Source organism: Dermacentor albipictus, chromosome 1, assembly GCF_038994185.2.
Source record: "Dermacentor albipictus isolate Rhodes 1998 colony chromosome 1, USDA_Dalb.pri_finalv2, whole genome shotgun sequence".
Taxonomy (NCBI): Eukaryota; Metazoa; Arthropoda; class Arachnida; order Ixodida; family Ixodidae; genus Dermacentor; species Dermacentor albipictus.
In genome coordinates, this window is record NC_091821.1 from 481,040,160 (window position 1) to 481,064,440 (window position 24,281).

At 43.8% G+C, this 24,281-nt stretch overlaps 1 protein-coding gene across 1 annotated transcript in view; it reads right to left on the minus strand.

Moving 5' to 3' along the window:
- Positions 1-24,281, minus strand: part of LOC135901468 (membrane metallo-endopeptidase-like 1) — a 172,948-nt gene that overhangs the window by 127,493 nt on the left and 21,174 nt on the right. Inside the window, exon 4 of the mRNA XM_065431278.1 lies at positions 37-111. Within this exon, the coding sequence (XP_065287350.1) occupies positions 37-111 (75 nt within the window). The remainder of the gene's footprint in view (positions 1-36; positions 112-24,281) is intronic.

A 24,281-nucleotide genomic window follows, 5' to 3' on the forward strand; every position in this document is an offset into this window, starting at 1 on the left:
TTCTTGCTGACGGATTAAGAGAAAGCAGATTCCTACCATACTCCTCGCATCCTTCGTCGTCGCAGATGTCGTACTGGCTTTCGTGTAAGTGGGATGCCGCTCCGGTAGAGACTGCGCGTACAATACAGGAAAGCAGGATGTTAGCGTATCACTCGAGCAAGCATTAGAATGCGCCATAATTATCGTTGTGTTATTGATAATAGCAGAAAGGATTGAGAAGCACAAAACGCGCTCACGAACACAACCAATCAATTACGTGACGCACTCAGCGGGCTAAATTTTCTCTCGCTACTTCTGCCAAAGCCCGATATATTGGCACAAGCCCGATTGGAAATATCCCGCCACTCGTTATCCACTGAAAAATGGGTTGTGCCGACGAAAAGGATAGCCTATTTATGAATCTACCATTGGAAAGAAAGCTCGTTCTATAGTTAGTGCAAGAGCTTAAAAAATAATTACTGCAGGCTGTCATCCTCTCTTGGAGCACATGATTTCATTGATGGTCCTTTAAAAGAAATGACGAACCTTTCCCCTACCAGAAAATGGGGGTAAGCGTGTCCTGCGTGCGCCTGACCTTCATCACGCTTAAGTAACCCACAGGTAACGGTGCCGGATTGCTTCGGCCTCCTGCTCCCTCAGCTCGGCATGTTCTTCTCGTTGCTGTCGGATTGCCTGGGCTCGGGGGGCTCTAAAGGCGAGTTTATGGCCTGACGTTATCGGTGCGCGGCCGAGCATCGCTCGACGTGGGCCGCGTCAGAGCGCGTTGGCAGCGTCCGGTTACGTTATTTGCGCCAGTGCGTCGAAACATAGGCGGAACTATAGACGCTAGTGCTCTCGCCAGCGTCACATAACGTCTGCTCGTGCTCGCGCTACGTCGGACTACATTTAGGCCTTAACGGCTGGATCGGCGCACTGACTGCTAGCCCTTTCACGGGCGAGTTCTCGCCGCCGCTTGTCGAAGGCTGTCCTTTCCTTACGGGAACGCACAACGCGTGGCCCTCCCATCCGTTTTCCGTGACTGAATTGAACGATAATGAAGCCGGCGCAGTGCGCGCGAAACCAGTTACTGCCCTTTCCCATTCCGCCGGATGCGAAACGGCTATGATTGGTTGTGGCCATTGCGTGAGCGCGCGCCTATGCAGCTGGAGTCCTCACAACTTCTTTCTCATGGTGCATCGCTGAACATAAAACATAGAAAGATGCAGTCCTCCATATTCGAAGACGCACTTTGACTCGTTGGACCTCTTTCGCTTTGCCCGAATGCAGTATAGCGCCGATACTTCACCTAACTAAGAAAAACGAAAGGCCCTACTAGGTGGCTCAGCGGCTGTGGTGTTTTGCTGCTAGGAAACGAGGTCGCGGGATCAAAGCCCGGCCGCAACGCCCGCATTTCGATGGAGGCGAAATGCGAAAATGCCCGCGGGCCCTGCATTGTGGAACATCAGAAATCTCCCAGTGGAAAAAATAATCCGAAGTCTCCCACTGCTGTGTGGCTATTAATTAAATCGCGGTCCTGGCACGTAAAACCCCAGAATTCATTCAAGAAAACGAAACCAGTGATTCAACTTCATCAATGCACCTCGATGTGGTTACGATGTCCATAAGTTGCCTTGCAACGTACATTTCCATCTTAGTGCCGAATCCCACCACGGTGAGTTTGTGGCCGCAACTCGCTTTATGCAAGCGGCGCGTCGCAGGGGCGATTGTAAACCGTACTGGCCTATTTTCCGAAGAGAGTGGAATGGCAAAACCGTCACGTACGAATTTAAATTACGTGTATATTGCAAAGTGATGAGGTAGCGGATATAAAAAAACAGAATTTCGCTCCACAGTGCGTCGCAAGGGCATTTTCACCGGTATTAAGTAAAACGAAACAAAGTGAACTCTTATTTAGCAAGGATGTTCCCTTTGTTCAAATTTTAAACTAAACATATATGCGTTTCGCGAGTGAGTGCATAGAATACACGCCGAGCGTAAGCCATGTGACGTAATGTCAATGCTTGCCATATCTGAGAACATCTATTTGTCAAATAGCAGTGCGGATGAGCACATTGAGCTTAATATGTCGACATAATCTCTGTGTACGATGCTCAGAATTGCCAGAGAAAAATGGGTATAATGATCATATGCAACACCATAAAGAAAGCTACAAAATATTAAAATAAAGAAATACTTCTTTACCACAACAAATTTATTTCGACGTGAACTAAAAAATTACTAATTTTCAAGTAATATTTTTCTATTTATATAGGCGAAACAGTTTTTTTTTTTCTTCGTCATTTCTGTTGTCGTAAGCGCTGCCCGCAATGTTATTTTTGATTCCCTCTTTTCCGCCCTCAATGGAACCTTCATTGCAGCTGTAGGCAGAGAAATTAGTCGTCCCTCGTGAGAAAGAGTACACCTTCTCATCAAGCCAATGAGTGCCACTTGGAGCGTAATTATATAGGGTGTCTCAGCTAACCTAAACCAAGCTGTTCAACAACCACAAATATTTGAAAAGCACGGTGCAAGACGCAATCTTAATGCTACGGTTTTTGGTCGGCATACATCTAACAAGCGATTGCCGCCGCTTTTAAAGTGTATCCTGCACTGTGTTTCTTCATCCTTTCCTTTTCTTTGAATAGCTTAGCTAAGGTTAGCTGGGCCACACGGTATACACTCGTAGAGCTGCGAGCTGCCATTTAGCCAGTGTCCTGAAGTGCTGGGAGTCTCGTCGTTTCTCGTATGTTCTATGTAACATGGTTACCTCTACTGGCATTTCTTACAACCGCATTGCTGTATTACAGTGCATACGTGAACTCTTGGAACAGTGACTTGATCGTCTGTTTTGCTGACATAACGCTACATAACAAAACAGAATTTCCGTAATAGGGAGGGTCCGTTCTCCCAGCTCTACCGTTTTCAAAAATGAAAGTGAGGGTGGCAACGTTGTTGAAGAAGCTTTCTCCGTATTTTAGCCTCATGTGTTTTTACCGTGTAGTGCCAGTGTGAATTTAGCAAAACGTTGAACACCGCCAGAACTACCTATGGTTACCTACGCCACCTTGTTGCTGATCCGAACTCTTTCCTCTTGTCTTCGACGCCACCAGCCAATCATGTAGATGCACAAAGGGCTTCATTGTGAAATTATACCTCAGTGTAGTTATCGATCTGCGGCGTATGATTGCCTCATTTCACTACAGTAATTAAATACGAGTCCTGAAAAGAGACGAATTGGATCGTTGCGCGTAAAGATGTTGCTGTAACACTTTTTGACATCATGTGCATGAAAATGAGTTCAAGTATTCTGCGCCATGTTATGTTGAAATCAGCTTTCCGGAATTTTGAAACTAGCGATTTTCGCCACAAATAATGACAACACTAGCATTTGCTCCATTTTCGCAGCAGATGTTTTTATGATATCGAGGTGAATGTACAAGCGTTGGAAAATTAAAATGGCCATTCGGGAGGTATGTGTGCGCAGATTGTAGGGGACTTCTTGCCTGTACCTAAAGTGTACCAGCAAATTTTGGAACGCCAACTTTTGCATTACATTGAGAAAACGCGAGGAAAACTGTTTGGCAGGGTAAGTGAATTCTCCCATTCGATATTGGGGCATTTCTTGTTGGGGTAGTTGGCGAAGCATTCATTAGAAGAGGAGCACAAAGAGACTCATATTGGCATAAAAGGAGCGCTAAAACGAGCGCGACTACTAACTCTCTCATTCGGTTTTGAAAGATCGTCTATATGCGGCGCACATTGACACAAAGCCGTGCGCAAAACCGCAAGTCAGCAGATAAACGACAGAAAAGCAACAAGCGCAGGCAATGCGGAAAACGCGAGCAATTAATGTTTTACAAGTATACCAAGACAAGGGATTTTCTTGCGACACTCAGCTTGCTGGATTTACTAACGACTTATTTACTTTAGTAGACGCCGGGTTTCAAGTCGACGTTTTGTTTCTCGATTTTTCTAAGGCATTTGATCGGGTCCCCCACCATAGACTACTACTCAAGTTATTGCATCTCAATGTTCACCCTCAGGGTTTAGCATGGATTAAAGGCTTCCTCTCATCTCGCGTTCAGTTCACAGCTGTTAATGGTTCTAACTCTTCGATGGCTCAAGTCACATCCGGTGTACCCCAGTGGAGCGTGCTTGGTCCCCTGCTCTTTCTAATATTTATTAATGACCTACCCAATTGTGTATCTTCCCAAATCAGACTGTTCGCGGACGACTGTGTTGTTTACCGAGCCATTAAATGTGAAACTGACCACCAATTTTTACAAACTGACCTCGATTCAATTAACACTTGGTGTTCACCGTGGCTAATGATGCTAAACCACTCTAAGACAAAGCTGGTCTCCTTTACAAGAAACTCTTCCCGCATCCTAACTGCATACACTATTAATCACGTAACAGTTGAGACAGCTTCTACTTACAAATATTTAGGGGTTCACCTTCAGTCCGACTTAACCTGGAACTATCACATCGATCTGATTTTAGCAGCTGCTAACCGTTCTCTTGGCCTCTTAAAACGTATCCTTCGACACGCTCCAGCGCCTGTGCGTAAACTTGCTTATACCACCCTAATCCGTCCGAAAATCGAGTACGCTTCAGCCATATGGGACCCGGATCAAACCTACCTCATAGATAACATCGAATCCCTGCAGAACCGTGCTGCTCGTTTCATTTTTTCAGATTACTCACGTTTCACTAGCGTCACATTGTTAAAGGCTCGTGCTGGTCTTGATAACCTTTCCCATCGTCACAAACTTGCTCGCTTAACACTTTTTCACAAAATTTACCATCATCCGTTGCTTCATGACGATTTCTTTCAATCACCATCGGCGGTCTTTCCACGCCGTGACCATCCTTTCAAGATCAAACGCATCATTTGCCGCACTTCATCTTTTGCGAAATCATTCATACCCAAAACAATTATTGAGTGGAACCAGCTGCCTGCTTCAATAGCAACTGAAATGAATTCGTCCAAATTTCATGAACTTCTAAAAAATGAATGTGATGAGTAGCCTTTCTTCTAGTTTTGTTCCATTACCGCAATGTGTTCGATCTTTAATATATATGCATTTTTTTGTGTTCTGTTTACTACGTTGCGTTTTTTTTCATTATGTCGCAATGAGTGTTGTTGTTCTGTTTTTTTTTTATTCTTTGCCTATTCCTTGAATACGCTTCTCTAGATGTTTGTAGAATTTTTGTCACCCCCCTATGTAATACCCTCGTTGTGAGGCCCTTTAGGGGTTTCTTGAAATAAATAAATAAATGAATGAATAAATAAATAAATAAATAAATAAATAAAATACCTGCACCTTCCTCCCCCCCCCCCTCCACACACACACGCACACAAGGAACAATGCAGTCAGATACATAAGTGATACGTCTGCATTCTCGTACCGGTCACAAAGCACCTGGTTTAAACGCTCAGCCCGAAAAAAAAATGCTCCTCTATTCTGCCCTGTGAAAGGGGATGTACTAAAGCGACGCCGCTGTCGACGTTAGGCTATCGCCACCAACACAGGCGACAAACGTTACGTCATGCGCGCACGCACCTGTGCCGAAGTGCAGCATGCATCCTCATTCTTCTTCGCATTCAGAAGAAAGTTTCGGATTGTTATTCGAACATACCAGAAAATATAAACCTGTTATGCGGAAACTTCCTGAAAGATAGCTGCCGCTTGAGGCCTGTCTGAGCGGCCGCGGCCCTTAAGTGGCACTACCATTAGTAAAGCATACACCCCGCTTCTTGTTGCCCCCCCCCCCCCCCCATCGCGCAAGTGCGTTATTTCTCTAAGCAAAATGCACAGAAAATTCGTAAAGTATGACTTACACACAACCAACCTGCAGACATGATAGCATCGGATTGTAATTCGTATATACGAGCAAACATAATTCTGTTACGCAGAAACTCAAACATATAGCCTTCCACATTGTAAAAAATATCCGTCATTATACGGAGAATTGCAGGTAAAAATACGAAAATTATGTCATATTTCAAAAATATGGCAAAATCTGCCGTTAATATACGGGAAGTGCTCTCCGCTTTAAGCTTTACGCACATTTCACTGTAATCATATAGCGGCTATACACTATTTTGCAGGAAACAGACGAAATTCCGTATTTTTGTTATGCGAACATCCGTATTATTGTGAGAAAATTTAAGCTGTCTGAATGAGCGCTCGTACTCACAAAGTTTCAGCTTACTATATTTTATTGAACTCGCAAACTGTACGCATTATGAAGATACGTATAAAATGTAAGAGCTAGCCTTCTACCAAAAGCTGCAATAACAGATCGTATAAATATATATACGCATCTTCTATTCCGGTCGCCGTTTGCTGCGCACATGGTCCTTGTAACGCTAATCATATGCGCAAATGTATGCGTGTTCTCGCACTGTTCTCGAATTAGGCGCTTTGTAGTTGATAATACAGCCTGTATATTTAAGTCAAGAAATCAAGAAAAATAAATGGGCATGGGCAGGACATCTAATGAGGAGGGAAGATAACCGATGGTCATTAGGGGTTACGGATTGGATTCCAAGGGAAGGGAAGCGCAGCAGGGGGCGGCAGAAAGTTAGACGGGCGGATGAGATTAAGAAGTTTGCAGGGACGGCATGGCCACAATTAGTACATGACAGGAGTTGTTGGAGAAGTATGGGAGAGGCCTTTGCCCTGCAGTGGGCGTAACCAGGCTGATGATGATGATGATGATGATGCTATTTAAGTGAGCGAAGAGCCATGAGCATACCTGTATACGTAAACAAGCTTGCGGCACTCAGGTGCTGGTGCACTGGGAATGACATTGGTGCTCTACGCCGAAAATTGTGCGCACTATAAATTAGTACCGAAACGCAGGGAGCGGTATAATGACCGTAACTGCGTTTCCATTTAGCAGCAAATGGTCTCGAAAGGGACTGGCTGCCTATAGATCCAAGTACAACGGTCGGATGAAATTTTCGAATGCGGAAACAATTAACCCAAGTGTGAAAGGGCTTTGCTGAACTGCAATGTAGTTGGTATAACTCATTCGCATAATATTTACAGTATCTCTCGTCTCTGTCAATAACTGCCGATTCATTGAGACAAATCGATTACCCATAATCATCACTGTTCATGTGTTAATTCTTGCGGTAAGATGTAGTCGCAAACATTTGGCGCTTCATCTTGAAACAAGACCGGTAAGCGCGCTCGTTCTTGTACGGCAGAATAAAGAACGCGAACCTGCACCGACATGTGTGCATACTGGAATGTGACTGAAGATGAAAGACCTATCACCGTGCTAGTACTGTGTGTACTGTCAAAAAGAACACAAAAAAAGACGGAAAGAAAGGATGCCCAGTGCAGAGATGTAATATTCAAGGATTATTTCTTTTTGACTCAGAATGCAACCCCATTAGTTCCATGTGCTTTATAATTGGGTAAATCTTATGACACAACTCATTATTTACCCGTTCATTACACGCGCCAACCAGCCCAAATTATCACTATACTAGAGTTTATTGACGCATCGTATTGCACTGCTTTGCACTTCATTGCAGCACAGGGGTTTGCTATCCCCAGTAGCGAACGGTTTGGTTGACCTCCCTGCCTTTCTGCTTCTTGCATTCTCTTTCCCTTTGTATAAAACGCACTAACTTGAGTGAGAGGAAGCGTCTCCTCTTTTGGAATTCAATTATTAGTCACGCACTTATTTTGCAGTTTCAGTAACTAGAGCACTAATGCGAAAACGAAACCGAATTTGTTCTGTTCTCCACGCTCACAGAGTGCGGCACCAGGGGGCAGTGCGTGCTGCGCTTCCCCCTGGTGAATGGCTGAGGAATATGGAAGAAAGTGAATGGGCTGGGAGAGTGTTCAGGTATTTGTACAGGAAAAACATTGATTCACAGTGGAGGAAAAGAACTAGGAAGCTTACCACCAAGTATGCGGCCTGTAGGGTGGGCAACACAGCAACAAAGTTGGTCAAGTGGAAAGTCAGAGAGGCTGAAATAATCTCACGGGTGGTGGCAATGGAAAAGAAACCTGCCATGAGTAACTACTTAAGAGGAAAAAACGAAATCAGGAAAGAAATCATTTATGATAACTCAAAGGGAAGCTCATTACTTTTTGAAACGAGATCGGGATGCCTTATAACACGCAACTATAAAGCGAGATATAAGAAGGAAGAGGAAGCACGTGCTTGCTGCGGTAAAGCTAGGGAAACGACGGAGCATATTTTATTAGAATGTGAAGACGTCTACCCAGTGGTCGATTTATGCATCACTGGCCTCCTTGAAGCCCTTGGGTTCAGCGGGAGCAGTGGTGAAGCAAACATGTCCGCAATAGGCATTAATAAGAGGCAATTGGAGGATTGGTGAAAGTAAGGAAACGACAAAAGACGGAGACGTACAAAAGCACAGTTGGCAATAGGGGATCAGAAAATTTGGGCATGGTAGTTCATAGTGTTTTTTTTCATTGTTTAACCTAGGTAGGACATTAGGCAGTATAATAGCAAGAGCTGGGTGGCGCAACCCACCGCCCCATTCCAAAAGGGACGCTCATAACATCATCCATCCATCCATCCATCCGTTAGGAGTGGTGGACGAACCGGCCGATGTGTAGTCAGCTGGCATTTATCGTGTCATGTTGTAAAAGTTGTTAATTTGCCGTAAATATCTCTTGATTTGTACTCAAGTGTGGAAGAAGACCCCAAGGAAGATAGGTTGACGCATCGGGAGCGAAGAAAAGAAGCGATGGATGGTTACGCTGCTTGGGTCTTGGCACGTTCGAATTGACAAAGTTCCGAATTTGGAGCCATGTGGTGTACGCTTGTGCGCTCGTAATTTGCTGTAATCGCGCGGGGATATTTGCGCTGAATGTCTTTCACTTCGTGTACAAAACTTTGCACGCTGCGGCATCGAAGCAGTTCTCCTATGTTTGGGTGCACGTATGCGCTTGGACACGCGATAGCCTGCTTGCTCTCAGCGGATGTTGAACAGTCTACGCACGCTGGTAACTTGGCCATGAGGTAAGCCCATTTTAATCTAATGTGGTTTGCATAACGTAGGTGTTAAAATGATATGTGGTAAGGCAGTGTTGCGAACAGAAATAGTATTTCAGAACACCACTATGCAACGCCTCAGGGCAAAAATGACGCATGAATAGGGAAAAGGACCATCTTATCTTTTCAGATCGATTCCAGTGGTAGCGCGTTTGGCTAGATCGCAATTTCCGTGTGGCAGTTCTAACCTCTTGCTCACTCGCGTTAAAATCGTAGAATAAAACTGCGTTCAGGGGCGCTATGCAGGATGCGCCGAGTTTGGCGAAACTCGGGATCTTCACGAGCTCTGGCGACACCCCAAAATGAAAGCACGAATGGTACCGAGACACAGTTTATCTTTCGACAAGCCTCCAGTTTCATTGGTTTATCTAGATTCACTCTGGCTGGCTATCATTTCTTGGGCGTTGCCTTCTGGGCGGTCGACAAACTGGGGCTCACGTGATCATACCGTCGGTGCATGGTCGTGCCTTCTTTCACTTGTTTGTCGTTCCACCGAGTGCATTACATGCAGAAGCAAGTTGTAAAACAAATGCATTTAGTACAATATCATTAGTTACTTTAACGTGGTTTAGAAGCATTTTGAAGCTTACGAGATGTGCACTGAATGCGTCTTAGACTAATTTGTAATTTAGTACCCTTCGCATTATACCACGAGGGAGCGCTGTAGTGGCGTCATCACATCCATTCACCGGGCAAGCATGGCGGCTAAGCATCAGGGAGGCCCAGTGTAAACAAACCCGTACAACGAGCTTGCAGTGCGCGACGTAGTGATCAGGCTCGACGAAGGCCACTATTTCTTGGATAGTTCTGTTCCTCCGTGGGCAATCTTCCCGTGCACCCGGTAAGACTGCCAATAGCTTCGGCGATTTTACAGATCGCAACGCGCACCTACTGTTCACGGCGAAGTGCTGAAGAAACAACTTGTCCGGTGCTGCTTCTGCGAGTGCGCCGAGTTCCTCCACTCTGCGTGACTGCGAGCGTCACGAACATTACATTGTGTGGGCAAAAGGTAGACATCCTATATAGCTACGAAGCGACGAGGTGGTACCGACGATGGATCTCGCTACCAACACAGTGAAGGAGACTTCGACAAACTGCAGATAAGTATATTTCTACTGTTTCATATTTAGCATAATAAGAGTGCACGGATTAAGTCACTTTCGTAGTAACGAACTGAATGTCCAGCAGTTTAAAGAAGGCAGTGAGAACCAATGAGTGTTCGTGCTTTTACGTGCAAGTGGGCCCGCGAAAATATGGAATAGATGAAGGTAACCTCCACTAACTTGGTAAGGCAACAGAAATTCATGAGTGACATTAAGCTAGAAAATTTATGGAAGAGTATCTTTATCCAAGTGAAATATCAATAGCAAGTACTGATATAAAGCAGGAAACTTATACAAAAATTTCATGGGTTGAACAGCACATGGAAGGCATTACCGAATCGTGATCGCCACGTTACCGATATCCTTGAAAAAAGTCTAGAATCATTGCATTCCACCGGTTATGCAATATGGGACATAAACCTGGAGGTTAACAAAGAAACTTGAGATGTCAAGGACTGTGTAGAAAGCGAAGTAACAAAAATTGTTGCAGATAGCATTAAGGCAGGAAGACAGTGGCGTAGTAAACCGTGGCAACTGATATGCTAGTTGAGATTAAAAAAGAAAGGAATCGGCAGGCAGGCCATGCACGTATTCGATCACTTGTTGCCAATTCATATCAGGTGATTACATAAGCATTACAGAATGAATGTCAAGGAGAGAGAACTACAGCCAAGGATGGTAGAAAATTGCGTAATGGGACAAGAATATGATGTTTGTAGGCATAGGATGCAATCAGCTCGTATAAGACGGGATTGTAGGGTGAGGCATTTGTTTTGCAGCGAACAAAAATAGGTTTGTGGTGCTGACAGTAGAGACTCGTGAAGGTGCAGGGCCACCTCAGCTGCTGGCACACTAATCAACATGACAATTGGCTCTGAAAAAGAAAACCCCAGTGTTGAAAAATAAAGCAATGTTGTCCCAACGCATTGTTTTACTATGAATACTACACTAGAGGCTTCCACATTTAAGGGCACTTGGTACTAATAGTGCAACGAGCATTTTTCTTTGTAAATAATGGTTTGTACGTGGCTGATTCATTCCAATACACTTTTTTGCAGCAAAACATTCTGCTGCTGGAGCCACTCAACCGCCTGGTGGCAGTAGGCGAGCGCCAGGCACGTGCTCTTGAGAGTGTGGCAAAGGTCCAGAGGGCTGCTCCGCAACAGTAGTATCGGTGCCCTCACTGCTCTCCTGTCGAGCCCACAGAAGGCACCTTATAAAGGAGCTTTCAGTTTAATATTTTGTTTATTATTCAGGAACATGAATAAAATTATTGCAGTAAACATTGTGCTGTGCATATTAGGAGACTTATAACATGCACTTTGTGTCCCTTCAAAATAGGCAAAAACGTAAGACAACCTGTGCCGCTCTTGGACCATGTAAATAAAAAATACACTAATGCAGCATACACGTCATCATGCTGTTTGTTCTTTCTATGTGCAAGAATACAGCGCGTGTTCATTAGCCACAAGATGAACGGTGTGTGTAATTCACAATGAAGAAAGGAAACAGCAGGAGCTTAATAATGCTATCACCTATAGACTGTGCATATGACTGCAACACTCCCCAATTCAAATGTGCCATGCATTTACAGATTACATGCATGTTCGATACCACATATTCTTTAACATTGTCTTATAATTGCATGTACCATATTTCACACATCTTAAGCCCTTGCATAGCACACTTCTGATGTATCCATTTCATAGGCCAAATAATTGTACACTTTGTCCTTTTGTGTTGTATGAAAAGCAGCATCCTTTACAGTCGGATAAAACTTCAGAAGACAGGAGAGGCCCCACCCAGATGACCAAAGCGCAGCAGCCGATTGCCTACACGTCTAAAGAAATAGTCCCTCTCCAACGAGCAATATTAGTCTGTCTGGCGGCACGATATCAGTCTCGAGTGCGTGCCCATTGGTGCAGGCTTGTGTTCACCTGCCTTAAAGTGCAGATTCCGCAGCCTCCTAAAGTTGTATCCGACTATAGAAACACGTAATGCCTTGCACCAGTTGCATAGGCTTCTGCAATTTGATAGCACACAATGATCAGGAGCAGAAATCTATAAAGGCATCCAAGCAAAGCTGGCTGGCCACACTTCCATTATGAGGGGCTGAAAAAGGTCTCGCCAAATATTCCCATGACGTCCTTGAAAAAGAGGTGGTGTTTGGCACTTCTTTAGAATCAAAAACAGATTACACTGAATGTTGTGTAGCACGTCAAAACAAACTGAGCTTGGTTATTTGCACAGCATGTAATGGGAGGTCGAGCTTCACATAGGAAACAAACTGCTCTGTCCAGTACAATTTTGAGGCCGGTATGGCACCTATTATGGCACCGGTATGGCACCTATTATGTCAACAGTATCTATATACAAATTACACTTTTCACAGGCCATTGATTTCACCATTATTTTTGTGTGATGGTTCTTTCAATCAGCGCTTGTATTACATGAGCAGGTGGATTTGAAAGCAAAGCTTTGTTTGCAAACCTTCCGACTTCCATAAGTGTGTGGCAAGGCACTGGCATGTTGTCGAATAGCTCACACTTCCTCGGTCCTGCACCAAAGAAGCCCAATGCTCTATTTTAAGTTGGATCGCACAACAATTCAACGGCACACAAAGGAGTGTAACACACACAGCAAAGCATTCTGCTGTGTGTATTTCTCTTTGTGCCCCGTCGAATTGTTGTGCAATTAAACTTCAAGCTTCTATACCAATACACCGTCTTCAACCTCACCAATGCTCTAGTTATTAGGCCACAATGGTGCACATCTTTGAAATTTCCCAACACAAATTAGTTCTCCAAAAAATCACAAATGTTAAATTTTGCAGCACAGCTGTATGTATGAACGTGCCATATTCTTTACCACTAAACTCACAGGAATCAAAGAGGCAAGCATTAACGAGCCTTGCTGCCGCCGTTACCATTATCATCATGACACCAATGGAAAGACAGTGCCACGTTTCAGTAAAGGGAGTGCTGGAGGGAAAGGTGTGACAGCGAGGGCTTACAATAAAAATAACAGTTACGAGACATGTTCAATGCCAACATATGCTGCATGTCGCTCAGCCTACTTTGGCAATGCGGCAAGTGTTTACTCGTTTGGGCATATCACGTTTTGTGTAGTTATTGCTCTAAAGCTGTACAAATGGTCTATTTGCTCTGCAAGTTTTATTTTTATCATGGTAGGTTAAAGACCCACTTTTCATTGGCATCTGCACCACATTTCTCCCGATATGTAATAATGCCTTGGTGGTTCATGACATCTTCACGTACAGAGAGTTCTGCAGAGTATCGGATGTGCATTGTTCTAATGCTTAAGAATTAGAGCCCCATTATGAGACGAAAATATACAATTTATCCATCCAAAATAACGCCGCCCCCCCCCCAAAAAAAAGAAGATGCACTGAACCTCTGGCACATGCATCGACAGTGAACAGAGCAAACAATCTGAAGTATTTTCTTCATGCAAGCCAACACACTAAGATTCTCAATGCATTTTCATTTCGCCACAAATGCATAGGCACAACCGGCTTGGCGCAACATCCACATCTCGCGCTGCAACAAATTGTGCAATGCCTCGCTGTTTCATAGTGCGGCCGATAGATTACGCATGACCAAAATTCAGCATTGTGCATACTTAGTAACTTCACCAATGAAGAACCCCAAGTTCTTTATGAGATTAGGATTCATAGGTTACTTCACACAATTAGTGATATCCATTTATCTATTTATACTTAACCCCTTTCCCAAGAAAGTGAGCCATTTGGAAGGCACCCTGACAGATAAATAGAACAATCGACAAAAAGTGATCAACCAGCGAAAAAGTCTGTTAATCACAGTAACGCTGACATTGAAGGCGCCTTAATTCCTACGTACGTTCCTTCGACACACCCGACTACGTTCGTAATGTTCCCACGAAGTGGGAAGCATTCTTTTATATATGCCCGCTCCGCCGCAGTATTCTGGAAAGCTAGCCACCGCTTACGCACTGCCGCATCGATAAGCGCGTCAGACACATCTCTGACACAGTGGCTAACAGTAGTTTGATGGCTTCCGATGTAACGCTCGGCGCCGACGCTTCCCTGAAAACTCCCAGTCCCGTAGAAACGGAGGGCACAGATGACTTGCTCTAAGACGGTGAGCGAATGAAGCCCGCCACGCTGTCACCACAGACGAGAGTCTTCGCCTCGCTCGTCACACGGCCAGCACACTGATGTCTTCGACAGGCGAAAATGACGCTGAAACTCCCCGCCGGTCATGCAGGTGAACGGGTCCGGACGGTCATACTGACGCTTGCTGCCGCTGGATGCAATGCCCATCAATTCCCTTTCTCTATGCAATGCCGCTGCCGCTGCTGCTGCCGCCGCCATGTTCCCGAGTTGAACTCGGAGGGGGTTTCGCGATGTACGAGTTTAGCACGAGTTCGCCTGTCAATCAAAACCAGAGGTCACGCCCCGCGCGAGGCATGTAACTATTGCGCGCGCACCCACTACAGTTGGGCCACGCCCAACTTATCTGCCGGCAACAGCGACGCGGTGTCGAGCTGAGAGGCATCAACAATCTTGACCGCCGACATAAAACACGCACAACGCACTGTCATCGGTGATGTACTGAGCACCACTATCGAAAACAAAGCGTTGACTGTCGCTGGCACACATCTTCTCGGGCTGAGATGGCCGCACAACACGGTTTCATTGCCTGCATTGCGGCGCGTAGCGCACAGTAAATAATTATCGGCACGTCACTGTAGGTGCTTGCAAGGCGTCGAGGGGGACGACGATGCTGAGGAGGGCTTATTGCAGCAGTCGTTTCAGATAGCTGCTCTGTCATCGGTGATGAAACGGAGCCACAACGTCGTAAACACGATCAGCGTCCGAGAATCGCTCGCTCTTCTAGGCCCAGTGCAATGACATTTCTTCATCACAAGCACTGCGCACTCAACAGTTCCAACACATCTCTCCGTTCGAAATCTGATTTCATAACTGCACACAAGAGTCCTCACCTGCCAAAATGCGAGTGCTGCGGTGTCGTTACGATATCCATCTGCGATCGCTGCTGGCTCCAGCAGAGGTAATCCGCAAGCACCTTCGACTGCACAACACACTCATATACTGCGTACGTGCGCTCAGAGGCGCCTTCACTGGGCAAGCGATGACAAGCGATGAATTCTGTCGCTGGGGAAGCACGCACGTTTCGCAATGTATCGCAAAGGCTTCGCGCACAAAGATAAACTGGTACATTTTCACTGAACTGCGACACTACGCACTCTAAAATAACATACCGCCATTTTACAGCGACGGCTGTTGTGTCGTTTTTAGTTTGTAAAGCGGGGGCCTTAATAGCCTAGTGAAGCGCCTGCGATGAACAGCCGTACCGCGGCGCTGCGTTTCTATTCCCCTAATAGAGAAAGAGTGGCCATGACCCTCCATGGATCATGACCGACTTTATTGAGAATAGCACTGCAGCGCCCCTAGGCGACTTATCACCGTATGAACGCCCTCGTGCGTGCGACCCGTTTCAATGTACCGCTTCTAAGCTTTCGCCTCCCTGTCGCCACTCACGGCAAGATGTGCAAAATTTAATAATTTGCTCGATCTCCATTTATCATCACAAATTTCTAGCATTGAAAACGAAAAACAGATACCTAAAGAAATAAAAATGTGCTTTATTTTATTTGTCGCATTTTAACGTATTCGTTTGAGTGAAAGTGTAGGTGCAAGAATGCGCCGCATGTACCCCGTTCGCATTCGATGGAGGATAGATAGATAGCGCCCGAAAGATGAGGCACGCCCTTGACGCGCCCGGGAAAGGCGTGGCAAACGGCTCACGGCAAGTGTGCTGACAGACAGCGGGGCAGTCACGGTATCGCTAAGTTGCGATAATCCGTTGATAACAATACGCGGCGCTGGCGCGTTTCGTTGTGCAGCCTTCTGCGCTTGAAACGTGGAAGCAGCGTGCCGCGCAGGGTGCGCTCATGTTGTCATACGCGACTTTCTGTCTACATATTTTTTGCCTGCACCTTCGGCCCGTTGCGCGCTATCTCCGTTCACTGACTGCCGTCGAGCAAACTCGGGCAAAACTCGGGTGAACGAGAAACTCGGGGCATCCTGCATAGCACCCCAGGTGCGCACTTCTATTGACGCTTGTATTGGCTTGAGAGCATACTGTACCGATGCGAGAACTTCTGTTAGAATACGGAAATAAACGTTCGAGGCAATAGCAGTGGCTCACTACCTGTGATCGTTACTTTCTTGCTTGGGTGCACGTTTTAATTGTAGTGACGGAAAGAAAAATTCTTCGCTCTGGCTGCTCTGCTGTGTTTCCTTGGCGCAACTTTTTGCGGTGCAGCAAGACGTGTTGCTTCGAATGATGTCCGGGCAGTCAAGGCATTCGTGTCAGTAAGCAAGCAGTAAACGGTGTATCAGTGCAAAAAATTTGGACATACAAGAGACGCGAATGGTATCATCAGAGACTCTATTTTACGAATAATTCAGTTGTGTTACTAAAGCTGAGAGTGCATATACATGCAACACAGATTGTATTGATACTCGGCAAAAACAATGTAACTTATCATTACTAATTAATCCTTTCCTTTTACTGAAAGGCAAGTTACTGTTGTTCTGCTGGAGCTGAGAAGAGGTCTACTGCCTACAATGGGTCCATCTCTCTCATGTTATCGCAGTATTGTAGCTCTCAAAGTGAGTGGATTTTTTTCTCTTAGCTATTTGCTACCTGAATCATGACCATCTACTTAGGTGTGTAGGCGATGACTGTTAGTGGCATAGGAGTGCTGGTGGACAAGCACTCATTTGTTATTGCAACGCATATGAAAGAGTGTAGCTGTGGCAGCATACGAAGGTGTTAATCTATTAGCCAAATTAGGTTCTTTCAGTTAATATGTTAATATATTGATGTCATTGGATTGTGGTCTAGGAGGCAAAAATGCTAAACAAGGAGAAGTAATCTTAATTTGCACTTGGTAAGATGTGAAAGCAATTGAGGCTGTTATACCTGAAATGGGAGATTTGTAGATGTCTTCTACACTGTGCAGTCCTGAATAGCTTGTTAAGTGATAATACTATAGGTTCTCTGAAAAGCATGCAGCATGGTTTAGCATTGGGGGAGGCTAGCATCAACAGACGTCTACTTACTGTGAAGTTCAAATGAGGTGTTACTGTTAGGGTGACTATGTATAATTTATGCTTTAGTTCTAATCTTGTATGAGGCGGACATAGTTTAACCACTTGGTTAAACTATAGCAATGTAATATCTATGTGTACAAGTATTACCCATTAATTTCTGCCATTTGAACAATGGCAGAAATACATAGGTAATACTTGTACACATAGACATTAGATCACTATTGTTTAACCAAGTGCTGCCCCTGCATGCTAAAATTTACAGGGCTATTACTAGGTAATGTCAACATTTGTTGTAACATTGAGGCAACCTTTTATATTATTGCAGATTACCACCATTGTGTACCATCATAGTGTGATATTTGCACTAAATGTATTTGAGTTTGCTGTAAAACCCTGCACAGTGGTGCGTCATGAAATTTTTTTCGATAGTTTATGGCCTCAGAATGAAATTCATGTTACATTCTTGCGTGCAACAAGACTATAATGTAGTTTTCTCTCCTTATATTCTCTGGCACTTCAAACTCAGGCGAGCTAAACCACGGGGCAGCAATACTGGAATCGCTACTGCGTGTGGAGCTGTCTTCAAACACACAAGGAAAACATAATTATTTTTATCGCAAAACAACGGACACAAGAAAGACGACAGGGCAAGCACTACTCCTAACTGACATCACTTTATTGCGTCACTCGTTATGGACAGCAGAATCTAGAACATGCGCTGTGAGCACCATGTGCAGGTACCACCAACATCCGATCACAAGAGCGCACTCATGCGACAGAATCCAAAAAACTATATTCAGCACTGTACAAGGTTAAAGAAGGCGCACTAGTGCACTGTGACCCCAATGACTGTATGAAGAAAGCTTCCGATAATTCTCGGGCGGTGCTATCAGGGCTCTTTTTCAAAATCGTAGTATCACAAAACATGGCGAACATGAGCGATCCATACCAACAGGCACAGGTTCCTATTTTTCTTAAAATTGCAAAATATGGAAGTGCAAAGCCATGTTTCGTGATACTACTATTTTGAAAAAGTGTTGTGATACCGCCGCCCGAGAGTTATCGGAAGCTTTCTTCATACAATCATTGAGGCCACAGTGCATTAGTGTGCCTTCTTTAACCTTGTGCGGTGCTCAAGATGGTTTTTAGGATTCCGTCGCATGAGTGCACCCTCTTATGATCGGATGTTGGTGGTTCCTGCACATGGTGCTCACTGCCCATGTTCTTCTAGATTCTGCTATCTATAAAGGAGTTACGCAATAAAGTGATGTCAGTTAAGAGTAGCACCTTGTGCTGGTCGTCTTTCTTGTGTCTGTTGTTTTGCGCTAAACAAAGTATTTTATGGATTCACACCAACTAGCCCGCCAACGCATTGTGTATAACACAACGAAATGCGGCTTTGCCTTGTTTTACTGTGTTGCGGGCACTTCTGAAGTACTGTCTGTCCAATAACCTCGGTAGCGTGGAAGTGCCGTCCACTTCCATGCATTGCTTTCTGTTTCATTGAGGCATCACATCACATTATAATCATAATGTGTATGTACTTTTTCTAAGAGACCCATATTCCTATCCTTGTGTTATATATACTGTCGCATTATTTATGTGAAAATGACCACTACTCCAAGTTCCATTTTATCGCAAAGTAAACTACTGGTACCTAAACAGTTCTGTATATCAGAAAACCAAAGCCGAACTGCCGAACAGTACCAAGCAGCAGACTTAATGCAGTGTCAAGTAGTCAGATTTCATTGGTCATGAAGAGGCGCACAGCGTACCTCTTTATTACTTGCTGAACAATTAAGCTGTGTGCAAACTGAATATTTATGTAGCTTCAAACACATGCTATTGGCCATTGCTCCTGCCCTCAGCAAATGTGGAAGATTACCATGGCATTTCTTTTTCTAACTCTTTTTCCTTATTACAGTGGGATTACTGCATGTGTAAGTAGGAAACGGATCACGTAGGCAATCAAAAGCCAACAATGTGTAAACTTGGAACATTGATTGTACAGTTTGATGACTCAGAATAAGTAGAAATGCACCATAAACGATTGACAATTAACTTTTACTTGACACAGGGCGAGAGCATACAGTAAGCATACTGTATGCTCATGCGGTGTCAGATAAATATAAATTTTAGTTTAACTTTCCAGTGTATGCTTCTATTGTAACATTCTGTCAGAGGGATGGTTACGTTTCGCATGTCTAGCAACTAGACTGTCTATATACAGTAGTAAAAATGTGCGAACTGTATTTTTTAATGATTTTATAGAATGTGTAGAAAAATAAAGCCATACAATCAACACACAGTGATCTGACTTTCTCTGCACATGTTGCAGGTTCAAAAAAGTATGGTAGAAGCTGTTGCCAAGGTTCCGACCAGAAAATAAAACCAGTATAAAAGGCTCCACCCCACTGATCTCTACTACAGGGGATGGACAGCACATTGAGCGCCCTCGACTGAAGCCGACCTTGTTCCGGAAGTTGGTGCTTCACAACTTTCCAGCAGCACTTCATCTGCACGGGTGTATGGCATTTCTTCACTTAACATGCCTGCCTGATGAGCCAAAAACTACCCAAGCAGTGTTTCGAGGTGTCCAGAATTTTTCCATTGCAGTGTCCACAGTGTCGCTAACATAAGTGGCGTGCAATGGAAACACTGGTAAATGAGAAAAAAACTGATGTAAAAGAACAGTGCCGTATACAGGTTGTCATAAAAACGCTTACCAGACATGTAGAGACACCTCCTAAAATGTGAAAAACCACAAAGAAAATTTTTACGGCAGCAATATTATCTGATCGCACGCACTAGTTAGTCCGCCATACACCCTGCTTCCAGGACAGGCGACTGCATGACAGCGCATTTCCGGTGCGGTGTACTGCATCCAGCAAAACATATTAGAAATCAGTGGTGCACAGTGTTTTCTGTCCCCTTTCTCGACGCCTACTGTACACATGTTAAACTGTTTCCAAAGCAGAAAAACAGAGGGAAAGGGCTCTGAACACATTGCATAATAATGTGGCTGGTACTGGGTAACGCAAGTACTGCGGCAGAGTAGACTTGCACCAGGCAACCTGGGAGCCCAAGAAGACTGCTGGTTACTTGCAAATGGCCAACGTATTGTTAGCATGTTGAAGTTCTTTTTTTATTCTCATCGCTTATTAAGCTAGTGGAGACAGCTTTCGAAACTGGAGAAGAAGCCTTGGAAGCATGAAACACTTCACAAAACCAGCTTCAATATAACATGTGTTTGCATCACACAATTTCATGGCTGCATAAGTGAACCCTCTGGTTAACATGTAAGAGTGTTCATGATGTTTGCCATGCATTATCCACTTTATCTACAGATCAACCCAATCTTTAGACTCAAGCTGATGTTGCGTTTAGAGAAATTATGGCCGAGAGCCAGCTTTTGAGAATGCAGACTGAGCTCGACAGATTAAATGCCAGAACAAGTCTTTGAGGATTTCAGATCAAGAATCTTCAAAGGCCAGTTCATTTAGTGGTGTTAATATTCTGCTCAAAGTTGTTGATTGTTACGTTCAAATGGTGCCCAAGCATTGCGGTAACAACTTCACTTGGCGTACATAGGAAGGGTGTACTTGACGTAAGCTGGCGGCTTTTTTCTGCATTTTAAAAAACTGGTTTCTTGTTCAGTTGAGATTTTCAAATTTTGCATTGTTTATTAGGTGTTGTGTCCTGTTTCCTTTTCCTGCAGCTTCTTAGTTAAACATCTGAATAGTGAACACAACTTGACTTTTGCTTGATTTTCTCGATTACACGCCCTTGATGCAAAACAATTTTACTTCAAAACTGCTTGTACCTTACTGAAAGAATAACTTCAAACAGCCATAGCCACCAATAACACGCAAGGGATGATTATGAAAATTGTAATATAGTTTTTTGATCTACAGGGTCTCCTAACTATCGTGCACCAAAGTTTAGAAATATGTAAACGCGATATAACTAGACAGAACGAAGGTAATGTTGTTTGCCATCGCTTGGAGACGCTCGGATTATTTTTTGCATTCTGCCAAATAACATATTAATTCTTAATTAGTTAATAAACATTTCAAATATCCAAATGAAAAGTGCCAATGAAACGTTGTAGAGCAATATGAAAGCCTCCCGATACACTTTTCTGTTACTCATAGTGCTCATAGTGTGGTACATAAACGTGTTTTTCCAAGGAATAAGCCAGCGAGTACACGTAAAGTCTCTTGACTGGCCAGTAACGTGGCAATTTTGTGGTGCAAAGCCACGAATACAACATGAATGGGGTTATTTTAAGAAAGAGACTTCGCTCAGAAAAGTCTTCTTTATGCAGCCTGTGGAGGCAAGGTTTCTTAGAATGGCATGGCCCTCAAGGAAGATGCCGAGGCCACAGGCAGTTCCTCCAGTGACCGTGAAAAGGTCCCCTGGGGCACGTCTAATTTGGCACCCCCACCTTTCTTCTGCAGCTTTTCTCTCTACTTAGCTAACCAGGTGGGTCAAAGATGGCAAAGGGAAAATGAATCAACAGCTTCAAACATAGGATTTGCTCAAGCTCAATGCATTTTTGGTGTGAAGCTTTTCCTTTATTATTTATGAAGAAACGGGTAATAAGTATATGATATGGTCTTCATACGGACACCTCTTTCTCGCAGAGAATTAGCAGTAAAAAAAGTAGCTTATGAAGGCTTGAATATTGGCCAGGATGATGTGGCATAAATATGAAAATGATTATGAATGTTTATGGAGAAGGTAGTGGTAGTAGAGTGAACAATCAGACTTTATATATATACATAAAAAACATTTCGTTCCAGTGCCAGAATTTTAAATCAACCCAAATAACTCTTGTGTTCGATCTATGCACATCGAGTGACAGTGTTTCTTGATGCTTGCTTCTTCCTGACATCATCCTTATGCTGCATAATTCACCTGTTTAAATTCCCTGTTTCCCGCGTTCAAGCAACTTTCCATTCATCATAAGAAACCTTGTAGATGAGTTCCAGAAACTTGCTGATAAGATTAGAGGGTTGCGTGCACCCCAGGCTTAGATATGCATTCAGGAGCCTCATATCTTGCAAACGTTAGAAATACTCCTGCTAAGCAAGTTCTTGGTGCCATACAAGGTTATTTGCGAATACGAATTGCCTAAATTGGAAAACCGTCAATCTAAACATGTCAAGCGATATCGCTGACAATGCACACACATTCCAACTGAACTAGATATAACTAAATATAGCGCCAAATGCAAGAATCATTGGCATGACGCCATTCTTTCGGTGAAATGAAAGCTGTCCTGCGTTGTAAATCTGGAATCTTTTATAATCCAGACTACTAAAAACCTCACGAGGGTTGCGACGTGAAATCTATATGTTGTATTTATTCTTCGTTTTTTCTTTACTTAAAGACTCGATAATGCTTAAACAGCAGTGAAAGAACTGAGATCACAGTACTTAATACTTTATATTGCTCCAGAAATCAGTTTCTCTGCCGATCGCAGCATCCGACACTAACAATTTTTGACAGCAAATGTGAGACAGAAGGCACATAACACTTAGGGTGGTGCTATTCACTTTGATTGTTTGGGAACGAAGCCCATAATGCACATGTTATGGCCCTAGGTGTCATTATCTTTAAAAAACAAAAAGGTAGGGGGTTTGCGTTTCGCAAAACTACACGGAGGTTTTTACTGTGTGCAGGTAAAACTAGAAACCTTCACAGCTGATGCTAAATGCATTTTCCACAGCTTCAGGCTATACAGGTGCACTCAATACTTTACACACAACACACTCTTTACCTCGTCATGGCCCAGGTGGCGATACAGATTCTTCAAAAGTGTTTGATTTTATAGGATGGCACATCACTTATTTGCAGAATATTGCATTCCACTTGTGCCATATGAGGTAAATCCATTAGAGAGCTTTAACTTGCCATAAATGTATTACAGCTGTGTATTGGTAAACTGGCAGCAGCGTGCAGTGCTTGTGGAAAAACAATTGTAACTGCCATATTATATGTAAGTGCTGGTGCACAGGCATCGGCAACAGCAATGGTTAGGGTGCACTTGTTTCTTCTACTCTGGGGTATGCATCCTCCACCAGAAAATAGTTATTTCGTCTTCCTCTTCTACCACATTGGAATGTGAAATGGGGTGTAATTTGTAGGGTATACTCTTGCATAAACTTCATTCATTGTTGCTACGACTGTAAAAACAGGGTGCCTGTTTACAGCACCCGTAGGGAATAGTCTATGAATCTTTAACGAACAGTAAGAATAATGAATAATCGAGTAATTTGTAATAATTTTCAAGAAATTTAGCACTCTTTGCTTTCCACTGTGGTGTTTTTCAACCTTTAATGTAGGCACAAGGTTTGATTCCAGGATGTAATTTTGTGTGAAAGAGTGCACTTGTTCGCATAATACTTCATCGACGACATTCTGCTGCACAGAATGTCATTAGCTTTTGTATGCATTGGTCAGTATCTCACAAACCGGCTGCTCCTTTGTTAGTTGGAATGTAGCACTAATGTAAAGCACATTTGGTGTTCTAACAAAAAAAATTCTGCCCTTTTATCCCCTAATTCTCCTAACTTGATGCCTAGTGTTATAATAGCATGGTTGACACCATGAGAGTCAGCCTGGTATATAATTGTGTGTATGGTGGGGTGGGGGGTGTACAATAACTTCAGCAACTTTTCCAGATGACTTAAATCAGTATTGGGGAATGCTGCTTTTTTTTCACTTTGTTACCAAGTTTCTCTTTAGTTGTGGCAACAAGTATGTAGTTCGCTAGCGCTCCTGCCAACATATATAATGTCGCGGCATCTGCGTTAACAAAAAGACCAGCTAATGGTTCCCGAGGAGCTAAGGTCCATTTAGACATTAAATTTTGAGCATACACCTGTGGAAATAACTGGTGAAGAAAAGCCCACCCAGGAGAACTCCCCATAATATTTTCTTTCATTTTAGTAATGCTGAAGCTCTGAACAGCATTTGAACTGACTTGTTTA